General features: G+C 44.0%; 1 protein-coding gene across 5 annotated transcripts in view; it reads right to left on the bottom strand.

Moving 5' to 3' along the window:
- The window catches only part of AOAH (acyloxyacyl hydrolase), a 135576-nt gene that overhangs the window by 107054 nt on the left and 16004 nt on the right, over positions 1–12518 (bottom strand). For 4 of the 5 annotated variants that reach the window (XM_073332890.2, XM_073332885.2, XM_073332887.2 and 1 more), the window contains exon 3: positions 6071–6166. In XM_073332890.2, coding sequence (XP_073188991.2) covers positions 6071–6166 — 96 coding nt within the window. Of the gene's footprint in view, positions 1–4219; positions 4290–6070; positions 6167–12518 lie in introns of those variants that run through there. The other variant, XM_078851698.1, reaches the window with a different exon arrangement.

Raw genomic sequence — 12518 nt, 5'->3', positions numbered from 1 at the left:
CTGTATAAGTGAAGGGAGAGCCAGGCCCCAAAGGTTTAACAATGTAGCTGTGAGTACATAAATTAAATACCCAACTACCTCTTAATGATAAGGTGCTGATGATAGCTGCAAGAGCTACTGCAGCTTACCCTTCTTATCCCATGTTAAATATTTTATTTCAATTAAGTTATTAGACTCATTTATTTGCCTCCTTTGCCACATAATTTCTTTTGATTGGATTTTTATAATCAATCTGCTGGTTAAAAATGGGTCTCCTGACCAGAATTAGATCTTGCTATTGCCCTCCTGAAAGGGCACATGCAGTGGATAAACACAATCCCATGTCTGCTACCATCACTGATTAAAATACCCTTGGTAAAGCTAGCCAGCAAGCCAGCTGGCTCTTTGAAGTGTCCTGTAAGAGAAAATAGCTGGCTTCCCCAACATCTCCCATGGCGGACAAAAGCTGACAGCATCCTCTAATGTTTCCCGTTGAGGAGACAAGCCAGCAGGTTTGTACAATGTCTCTTGCCCAAGAAGAGATAACTGGTTGGTTCAGTCTCACAAGCAGCTAGGAGGAGGGGTTGGTTTGGCTTGCAATCAACTCTAGAAAGTAGACACTGGGGAGCTGGCTAGCTAGAGCCATTTCTATGCACACAAAATTCCTTATGAGCATAAGAAGCTCAGCATATAAATATCCAATGGCATAACAAAACAAATAATGACTGGCTCTAGGGGGAATAGCAGTAACATAAAACTGTTCTATCTCGGGGCCTCTCCTTTTGTCCCTCCAGGCCCACGAACATGATACAGTTCTGTGGTGACCTAGAATCCTACTTTTGACGTCTCCGACTCAAAGAATATTTCCAACACACCTCTGAACAACATACTAACCCACAGAACCTTCCTACCAACCCTACAAAAAGAAGGATTCTGTGTGGACTCGTCCTGAAGGTTGAAACAACAGACTGGACTTCAACATAGATTGTTTCCGTCGACGTGCACAGGCTGAAATTGTGGAAAAGCAGCATCACTTGTCCCATAACCTCAGCCATGCTGAACACAATGCCATCAACAGACTCAGGAACAACTCTGACATGATAATAAAAAAGACTAACAAAGGAGGTGCTGTCGTCATCATGAATAAGTGGGATATGAACAAGAGGTAGGCAGCTCTCTAACTCTACATTCTACAGGCCATTATCCTCTGATCCCACTGAGGATTTCCAAAAGAAACTACATCATCTGCTCAAGAAACTCCCTGAAAAAGCACAGGAACAGATCTGTGCAGACACATGCCTAGAACCCCGACCAGGGGTATTCTATTTGCTACCCAAGATCCATAAACCTGGAAATCCTGGATGCCCCAGCATCTCAGGCATTGGCACCCTGACAGCAGGATTGTTTGGCTATGTGGACTCTCTCCTCAGGCCCTACGCTACCAGCACTCCCAGCTATCTTCGAGACACCACTGACTTCCTGAGGAAACTACAGTCCATCGGTGATCTTCCAGAAAACACCATCCTGGCCACTATGGATGTAGAAGCCTTCTACACCAAAATTCCACACAAAGATGGACTACAAGCCGTGAGGAACAGTATCCCTGATAATGTCATGGCAAACCTGGTGGCTGACCTTTGTGACTTTGTCCTCACCCATAACTATTTCACATTTGGGGACAATTTATACCCCTTCAAGTCAGCGGCACTGCTATGGGTACCCGCATGGCCCCACACTATGCCAACATTTTTATGGCTGACTTAGAACAATGCTTCCTTAGCTCTCGTCCCCTAATGCCCCTACTCTACTTGCGCTACATTGATGACATCTTCATCGTCTGGACTCATGGAAAAGAAGCCCTTGATGAATTCCACCATGATTTCAACAATTTCCATCCCATCATCAACCTCAGCCTAGACTAATCCACAAAAGCGTTCCATTTCCTGGACACTACTGTGCTAATAAGCGATGGTCACATAAACAACACCCTATACCAGAAATCTACTGACTGCTATACTTACCTACATGCCTCCAGCTTCCATCCAGGGCACACCACACGATCCATTGTCTACAGCCAAGCTCTAAGATATAACCGCATTTGCTCCAATCCCTCAGACAGAGACAAACACCTACAAGATCTCCATCAGGCATTCTTAAAACTACAATATCCACCTGCTGAAGTGAAAAAACAGATGGACAGAGCCAGAAGAGTACCCAGAAGTCACCTACTACAGGACAGCCCCTGTCATAAATATAAAGGGAAGGGGTTAAGAAGCTCTGATACAGTACTATAAAATCCTCTTACCTGAAATGGGTTAAGAAGCTCAAGTAACCTGGCTGGCACCTGACCAATAAGGGGACAAGATACTTTCAAATTGGGAGTGTGGGAAGGCTTTGTCTGTCTGTCTGTCTGTATGATGCCTCTGCTGGGGACAGATCAAGAAAGAAAGCAATCCAACTCCTACAGAGTTAGTAAGTAATCTAGCTAGAAAATGTGCTAGATTTTCTTTTGTTTTTGGCTTGTGAAATTTGCTGTGCTGGAGGGAATGTATGTTCCTGTTTTTGTGTCTTTTTGTAACTTAAGGTTTTGCCTAGAGGGATTCTCTATGTTTTGAATCTGACTGCCTGTGAGATTATCTTCCATTCTAATCTTACAGAGTGTTTCTTTTATCTTTTTTTGTTCTTCTAATAAAGTTCTGTTTTTTTAAGAATCTGATTGGGTTTTTAGGGTCCTAAAAACCCAAGGCTGGTCTGTGCTCATCTTGTTTATTCTCAAGTCTCCCCAGGAAAGGGGATGCAAGGCTTGGTGGGATATTTTTTTTGGGGGGGGAAGACGTCTCCAAGTGTCTCTTCCCTAATTCTTTGTTAAATCGCTTGGTGGTGGTAACATACTGAATCCCAGATACAAGGAATTTTGTGTCTTGGGGAAGTTTTAACCTAAGCTGGTAGAAATAAGCTTAGGGGGTCTTTCATGCTGGTCCCCACATCTGTGCCCCAGAGTTCAGAGTGGGGAAGGAAACCCTGATAGGCCCAACAAAGAAAATAACAGAACACCACTAGCTGTCACCTTCAGCCCTCAGCTAAAACCTCTCCAGCACATCATCAAAGATCTACAACCTATCCTGAAAAATGATCCCTCACTCTCACAGATCTTGGGAGACAGACCAGTCCTCGCTTACAGACAGCCCCCCAACCTGAAGCAAATAATACTCTCCAGCAATCACACACCACACAACAAAAACACTAACCCAGGAACCTATCCTTGCAAGAAAGCCCGATGCCAACTCTGTCCACATATTTATTCAAGTGACACCATCATAGGACCTAATCACATTAGCCACGCCATCAGGGGCTTGTTCTCCTGCACATCTACCAATGTGATATATGCCATCATGCGCCAGCAATGCCCCTCTGCCATGTACATTGGCCAAACCGGACAGTCTTTACGCAAAAGAATAAATGGACACAAATCTGACATCAGGAATCATAACATTCAAAAACCGGGAGGAGAACACTTCAACCTCTCTGGCCACTCAGTAACAGATTTAAAGGTGGCAATTTTGCAACAGAAAAGCTTCAAAAACAAACTCCAGTGAGAAACTGCTGAGCTTGAATTAATATGCAAACTAGATACCATTAACTTGGGTTTGAATAGAGACTGGGAATGGCTGGGTCATTACACATATTGAATCTATTTCCCCATGTTAAGTATCCTCACACCTTCTTGTCAACTGTCTAAATGGGCCATCCTGATTATCATTACAAAAGTTTTTTTCTCCTGCTGATAATAGCTCATCTTAATTAATTAGCCTCTTCCTCGCCACCTTTTCATGTTCTCTGTATATAGATATGTATAATCTCTTCTTACTATATGTTCCATTCTATGCTTCCGATGAAGTGGGCTGTAGCCCATGAAAGCTTATGCTCAAATAAATTTGTTAGTCTCTAAGGTGCCACAAGTACTCCTGTTCTTTTTTTAGGGTAAATATAGTCTTCTTGGATTGTACATATTACATTTAGCATTTGGCTTCAGGCAATATACCACAACCTCTGACCAGTATTTTATAATTATGTCCTCAGAGTCAGTCAGTATTTGTACTTACACATATCTCCTGCTGTTTGTATGCACACAGATACAAAGAGAAGAATACACAGAAGTCTTTTTTATAGAAACAAGCCTTGCTAAGGGAAAGAGGTTCAAGTAAAAAATGTTTATTTTAAGAGGGTGAAGAATACTGACCTTAAAGAAAGTTAGATTAGGCCAACAGAAACCCCAACTCCCTTTAGTTCCTCTGAAAACCGAATTGTTGTATATTAGCTTTGTTTTTGTTATTCATGAGGCTCTTCAGGCGTATCTATAATAATAGAATTGCTCCTTCAGCTTAAATGGTACCTTTTTCTTCAACAGCTCTGCTCCCTGAGTGCATTCAAAATAATATCTATTTACTTGAGTGATAAAAGTAAGTTTTACTGCTTTTTACTCTTATTAGCTCTGCAGAGCCTATACATCTAGGAGAGAGAGAGGGCTTGATTGCATTCTGACTCATGCATCATCCATAGAATTGTTAACAAATTTCTAGTCCCAGGTCAAACGTTTCCCTCAAGGAATAGCAATAGCATCCATGTGCCTCACTGAAGATAATGAGGTTGCACAGATGTAACTTGAAGGGATGATGGGGTTATATACCTACAGAGGAGGGCAGAATTTGGCCTGTAGAATTTTTACACTTACAATGATGTATAAACCAGAAAGACTGCAACTTGACCTTCAGAGTAGAGGGCAAGTTTACAGGTCTGGCAGTTAAAAATAAATTTCATCACTTGTACACTGAACAAATTTGAAATAGATTCACTGTGTGAAAATAAACATAGAACCACAGTGTGTCAACTTTACAGAGCCTTTTTTTTTTAAAGAAGAAAACCATAGTTTAACAGCAATATTAGGGTTTATAATTGAAGCTCTATCGTTATCTGCCTGTGATGTCAAAAATGAAAACATGTCTCATGTAACAGGAACTGACTGACTTCATTTGACTCAGCGAATGACCTCTAGCAAATGCTTCTCCACACCTTAGAAAGCATAGATTTATTATTCTACATGCATCCTCCATGAAACTAGGGACTAAAGAGAAAGATATTAGTTTTTCAGAGATGGAATTAATAAGATACTGTATGAAAAAACTCTTTAATGAAAAATCCTAAACTGTCTTTTTAAATTCATGAAGTTAGAGACAGCTTCAGATTCATAGATTCCTAGGCCAGAGGGGACCATTGTGATCATCTGATCTGCCCTTTGGTATAACACAAGCCAGAGAACTTCCCCAAAATCATTCCTAGAGCAGATCTTTTAGAAAAACATCCAATCTTGATTTAAAAATTGTCAGTAATGGAGAATCTACCATGACCCTTGAGGGGTAGCTCTCCTGCTTGCCTTTTGTGAACAGCACCTCTTCTCCTTCTCCCCCTTGGCAGCACAGCACCTACCTGACCTCATTCAGGCCTTGGCTGCCCATGATACGCCATCTGCATGCTGCGGATTGTGTTACTGTTGCACAAGTGCAGCCCCTGGGTTACGTTTTGGACGGGTGAGTGAGGTACGGTTCCCTACCAGCACTATGGCATATATCTAGTCCATTTTAAAAAGTTACTTTGAAGTAATTGAAGGTCTTACACCTGCCCTTTAGTCCCTCTGCCAGTTTTTGTGACTTTACAACAGTTTATAACAGTTTCTTATTTCTGAAAATGTTTTCATCTTCCCAGTTGCTATGTAAAGACTCGCACAAATGTCAGGGGAAACTGACTGAATATACAGTGAAACTGGCTATTCTTAAAGTGCTGACAAATATACAAAGTAAACAAACTGAGGGTATTATATGCAAGTATCTTTGGGGTGAAATTCTGGCTCCACTAAAGTCAGTGGGAGTGATCACTGACTTTAGTGAGCTACAATTTCACCCTTGATGTCTTTCACATACACTATTCGTAGATTTTGTAACAGTAGTGGGTAAAACATTTTCAGATTCAAATGAATTTTTAATTAACAGTGAAATACAGTGGTACCAGCATAACATATGGTGTATTTGATATTTACCAGGTAGATAGTTGCAGACTCTCTCTATTGCTGCTTTTGCTGTACAGTTGTGAAACATTGCAAGCTGTTCAATTACTGATACCACAAGCACACATCCTGCAAACAAGCAAAAACAAAGAGATCACTATCTCATACATATGACAGGATTAAATAGAGTGTGAATATAGCCAAGTGGACATGAACCATTGGGTGTTTTGTTTTTTGAGATGTTCCATGGCTGACAATAGTTCTGGAAAAAAAACCCCACTTTATTTCTAACTTTTATTAAAACAGTGCTACTTATCAAGCCAGAGATTGGATGCAATTGGTAGATGAATGCACAAAAGAGCCTGAATTTTATACAGCCATATTTAGATCTGGTCAAGTCGCCCATCAAATCTGACATTTCAAAATTTGTTTTAATTCTGAATCAGAAGAAAACCAGAAATTTCCTGGAACAAAATCTTTCTGAAAACAAAATTCATTCCAATAAAATAAAGATGTTTTGTTCAAAATTTGATTTTTGTACGTTATGTCATAATTTATCATATACAATAAATTTCTAAAAAATTCACTTTGAAATAAAATATCAAAATGCTTTTTATCCAAAAAATTTTAAATTAATTTTTTCGAAAATCTACACGTTCCAGCAGAAAGTTAAGATTTCTACAAAATGGTATTTTCCAATAGAAAAATATTTTGTTAGCCACATTGGTGAGAAACACTGTACAAACAAACTAATTTCTAGGTTTGATTCTTGTCCCTAGTGTGAACCCACCTGCAAGGAAGAAACAAACTGAGGAAGGAAAAAAAATATTCTAGTGATCCAACACTATTCCAACAGACAGTATTGTAATCAGCATCTTGGCATTTTGCACATAGCTGGCAATCACATGCCCAAGGTTGATTCACAGTGACTTAACTGTTACATCTTCACAGCATGCACCTGGACAGAAATAGGCAAAAGCTGAAGGACAAAAAACTCCTGCATGACTGTAGATTAGAAATCACCAACCACAAATATAACACATCAGACAAAACACTCCACTGACAACATGGCATAGTCCTGCACAGGATCTCCATGGGAGTCAATGGAGGTTCTACACACAGAGGGCTTGCAAGAGCAGGCCCCAAGACAACAAAATAAACAAAATAATTTGCTAAGGCCGAAATATTTCCTAAATTCACCATGCTCCCTTTATGTGGTTGTATAGGGGTCACTTTCTGAGCTCTGGTAAGCTCAGGGACTGCTCGCTGCTGCTCTAGGCCTGTGCAAGTGGGAACACAGCCTTGCCTCCACTGCACCAGACAGCAGAGAAAGGCTGGTGCACCAGGGGAAATGGCAGAGAATCTTGAGGTTTTATTTAATCCCAACAGAGCACATTTCAGTCTCCTTGTGTGCAAGGGGAAGCACTAGAGAGCTGTGCCTTTGAGAGGTCCAGTGTCTCTGGTGCTCCTCGAGGGATGACTCCACATTGGCCCCTGCACAGAGCTGTTGCTCAAAAGCTGAATATAGCTCCATATAAAACTGGGGTACCTGTCATTGGATCTCCCTTCAGTGAGGCTATGGGGTGAAGGATCTGCAATTTTAAAAGGAGCCATGTTAGATGATGCAAAGTCTTAATAGGCAGCAGGTTTAAAACAAACAAAAGGAAGTATTTCTTCACACAACACAGAGTCAATCTGTGGAATTCCTTGCCAGAGGATGTTGTGAAGGCCAAGACTATAACAGGGTTCAAAAAAGAACTAGATAAGTTCATGGAGGATAGATCCATCAATGGCTATTAGCCAAAATAGGCAGCGATGGTAACCCTAGCCTCTGTTTGCCAGAAGCTGGGAGTGGGCGACAGGGGATGGATCACGCGATGATTCCCTATTCTGTTCATTCCCTCTGAAGCACTTGGCATTGGCCACTGTCGGAACCCAGGATACTGGGCTAGATGGACCTTTGGTCTGACCCAGTATGGCCGTTCTTATGTCTTGACCAAAATAATCAGCAGACCCTTCCTTGACTGCGAAGTTCAAGTCAGGCTTAGGCTGACTCCCCTGAAACTGGGGCTGTGATCTGCAGCTCATGTAGCTGTACCCTTGCTAGCTTTAATCTAATTAGCTTACTAGAAATAGCAGTGAGGACATCCTGGCCCTGGCTGGACAAGAAAGTATGTACCCAGCAAAGGAGGAGGGTTTGTACAGCGTTTGCTGATGCCATCGTGTCCTCACTGCTATTTTTCCATGAGCTAGCTAGATTAAAGCTCTCATGGGTATGTCTACATGAGCTGCAAATTACATCCCTGGTTGCAGTGCAGACAGACTTAGAGAGTGTGCCTGTGTAGTGACAATCAGTAGCACAGTGTGTGTTTATTCTAGGAGCTAGAGAGAATTCTAAGATCTACTTGTTGCCAGCAGCGCAAATAAAGAATTCCCTTTGTATTCAATACAGCTGAGTCCTGTCTCTTTTCTCCCACCAGGGACTACTGAGGAGACTCAGATCTCAGGTTTTTGTTTGACACAAAATAGAGATGCAAAATTCAAATACTGATACAGATCCAAACTTTCCCAAAGCTCAGAGCTATTAACATTCAGGATTTTGGTCAGGCCTATATCTAGTAAGGGGCAGATAAATTCTCTATTGATGACCCTGCCACAATGTGCTAATAAACCAAACAAGGTGTTATTTTCCAACATAAGGCTGCGATATTCTTCATGGGCCAGGTTATGAGTTGGAAAGTGGTGGAGAAAACATACCACCACTGGAAATTATTAGGCCCAATCTCTTTATTGAGAGTTTTTATTACAAGGTAATATAATTCTATATAGAGAAAAGCAAACTTTATATTTTATAGGAAGTAATTCAAGGACACCAATGGGAATAGCAGGGAGCTCACCATCTCATAGCCCTGGTCTACACTAGGACTTTAGGTCGAATTTAGCAGCGTTAAATCGATGTAAATTTGCACCCGTCCACACAATGAAGCCCTTTATTTCGACTTAAAGGGCTCTTAAAATCGATTTCCTTACTCCACCCCTGACAAGTGGATTAGCGCTTAGATCGACCTTGCCGGCTCGAATTTGGGGTACTGTGGACACAATTCGACAGTATTGGCCTCCGGGAGCTATCCCAGAGTGCTCCATTGTGACCGCTCTGGACAGCACTCTCAACTTAGATGCACTGGCCAGGTAGACAGGAAAAGAACTGCGACCTTTTAAATCTCATTTCCTGTTTGCAGGTGACCATGCAGAGCTCATCAGCACAGGTGACCATGATGGAGTCCCAGAATCGCAAAAGAGCTCCAGCATGGACCGAAAGGGAGGTACGGGATCTGATCGCTGTTTGAGGAGAGGAATCCGTGCTATCAGAACTCCGTTCCAGTTTTCGAAATGCCAAAACCTTTGTCAAAATCTCCCAGGGCATGAAGGACAGAGGCCATAACAGGGACCCGAAACAGTGCCGCGTGAAACTGAAGGAGCTGAGGCAAGCCTACCAGAAAACCAGAGAGGCGAACGACCGCTCCGGGTCAGAGCCCCAAACATGCCGCTTCTATGATAAGCTGCATGCCATTTTAGGGGGTTCAGCCACCACTACCCCAGCCGTGTTGTTTGACTCCTTCAATGGAGATGGAGGCAATACGGAAGCAGGTTTTGGGGACGAAGAAGATGATGATGATGATGAGGTTGTAGATAGCTCACAGCAAGCAAGCGGAGAAACCGGTTTTCCCGACAGCCAGGAACTGTTTCTCACCCTGGACCTGGAGCCAGTACCCCCCGAACCCACCCAAGGCTGCCTCCTGGACCCAGCAGGCGGAGAAGGGACCTCTGGTGAGTGTACCTTTTAAAATACTATACATGGTTTAAAAGCAAGCATGTGAAAGGATTACTTTGCCCTGGCATTCGCGGTTTAGATGTACTCCTAAAGCCTTTGCAAAAGGTTTCTGGGGAGGGCAGCCTTATTGCGTCCTTCATGGTAGGACACTTTACCACTCCAGGCCAGTAACACATACTCGGGAATCATTGTAGAACAAAGCATTGCAGTGTATGTTTGCTGGCATTCAAACAACATCCGTTCTTTATCTCTCTGTGTTATCCTCAGGAGAGTGAGATATAATTCATGGTCACCTGGTTGAAATAAAGTGCTTTTCTTCAGGGGACACTCAGAGGAGCCCATTCCTGCTGGGCTGTTTGCCTGTGGCTAAACAGAAATGTTCCCTGCTGTTAGCCACAGGGAGGGGGGAAGGTTGAGGGGGTAGCCACGCGGTGGGGGGAGGCAAAATGCGACCTTGTAACGAAAGCACATGTGCTATGTATGTAATGTTAACAGCAAGGTTTACCCTGAAAGAGTGTAGCGACTGTTTTATAAAATGTGTCTTTTTAAATACCGCTGTCCCTTTTTTTTTCTCCACCAGCTGCATGTGTTTCAATGATCACAGGATCTTCTCCTTCCCAGAGGCTAATGAAGCTTAGAAAGAAAAAAAAAACGCACTCGCGATGAAATGTTCTCCGAGCTCATGCTGTCCTCCCACACTGACAGAGCACAGACGAATGCGTGGAGGCAAATAATGTCAGAGTGCAGGAAAGCACAAAATGACCGGGAGGAGAGGTGGCGGGCTGAAGAGAGTAAGTGGCGGACTGAAGAAAGGGCTGAAGCTCAAATGTGGCGGCAGCGTGATGAGAGGAGGCAGGATTCAATGCTGAGGCTGCTGGAGGACCAAACCAGTATGCTCCAGTGTATGGTTGAGCTGCAGCAAAGGCAGCTGGAGCACAGACTGCCACTGCAGCCCCTCTCTAACCAACCGCCCTCCTCCCCAAGTTCCATAGCCTCCACACCCAGACGCCCAAGAACGCGGTGGGGGGGCCTCCGGCCAACCAGCCACTCCACCACAGAGGATTGCCCAAAAAAAAGAAGGCTGTCATTCAATAAATTTTAAAGTTGTAAACTTTTAAAGTGCTGTGCTTAAAGTGCTGTGTGGCATTTGCCTTCCCTCCTCCACCACCCCTCCTGGGCTACCTTGGTAGTCATCCCCCTATTTGTGTGATGAATGAATAAAGAATGCATGAATGTGAAGCAACAATGACTTTATTGCCTCTGCAAGCGGTGATTGAAGGGAGGAGGGGCGGATGGTTAGCTTACAGGGAAGTAGAGTGAACCAAGGGGCGGGGGTTTCATCAAGGAGAAACAAACAGAACTTTCACACCGTAGCCTGGCCAGTCATGAAACTGGTTTTCAAAGCTTCTCTGATGCGTACCGCGCCCTCCTGTGCTCTTCTAACCGCCCTGGTGTCTGGCTGCGCGTAACCAGCAGCCAGGCAATTTGCCTCAACCTCCCACCCCGCCATAAACGTCTCCCCCTTACTCTCACAGATATTGTGGAGCACACAGCAAGCAGTAATAACAGTGGGAATATTGGTTTTGCTGAGGTCTAAGCGAGTCAGTAAACTGCACCAGCGCGCCTTTAAACGTCCAAATGCACATTCTACTACCATTCTGCACTTGCTCAGCCTGTAGTTGAACAGCTCCTGACTACTGTCCAGGCTGCCTGTGTACGGCTTCATGAGCCATGGCATTAAGGGGTAGGCTGGGTCCCCAAGGGTACATATAGGCATTTCAACATCCCCAACAGTTATTTTCTGGTCTGGGAATAAAGTCCCTTCCTGCAGCTTTTGAAACAGACCAGAGTTCCTGAAGATGCGAGCGTCATGCACCTTTCCCGGCCATCCCACGTTGATGTTGGTGAAACGTCCCTTGTGATCCACCAGAGCTTGCAGCACTATCGAAAAGTACCCCTTGCGGTTTATGTACTTGGTGGCTTGGTGCTCCGGTGCCAAGATAGGGATATGGGTTCCGTCTATGGCCCCACCACAGTTAGGGAATCCCACTGCAGCAAAGCCATCCACTATGACCTGCACATTTCCCAGGGTCACTACCCTTGATATCATCATATCTTTGATTGCGTGGGCTACTTGCATCACAGCAGCCCCCACAGTAGATTTGCCCAATCCAAATTGATTCCCGGCTGACCGGTAGCTGTCTGGCGTTGCAAGCTTCCACAGGGCTATCGCCACTCGCTTCTCAACTGTGAGGGCTGCTCTCATCTTGGTATTCATGCGCTTCAGGGCAGGGGAAAGCAAGTCACAAAGTTCCATGAAAGTGCCCTTACACATGCGAAAGTTTCGCAGCCACTGGGAATCGTCCCAGACCTGCAACACTATGCGGTCCCACCAGTCTGTGCTTGTTTCCCGAGCCCAGAATCGGCGTTCCACAGCATGAACCTGCCCCATTAGCACCATGATGCATGCGTTGGCAGGGCCCATGCTTTCAGAGAAATCTGTGTCCATGTCCTGATCACTCACGTGACCGCGCTGACGTCGCCTCCTCGCCCGGTATCGCTTTGCCAGGTTCCGGTGCTGCATATACTGCTGGATAATGCGTGTGGTGTTTAATGTGCTCCTAATTGCCAAAGTGAGCTGAGCGGCCT

The sequence above is a fragment of the Lepidochelys kempii genome, chromosome 2, assembly GCF_965140285.1.
Source record: "Lepidochelys kempii isolate rLepKem1 chromosome 2, rLepKem1.hap1, whole genome shotgun sequence".
Classification (NCBI taxonomy): domain Eukaryota; kingdom Metazoa; phylum Chordata; order Testudines; family Cheloniidae; genus Lepidochelys; species Lepidochelys kempii.
The sequence above is the reverse complement of the archived record's forward strand: the minus strand, read 5'-3'. Positions and strand labels throughout refer to the sequence as shown.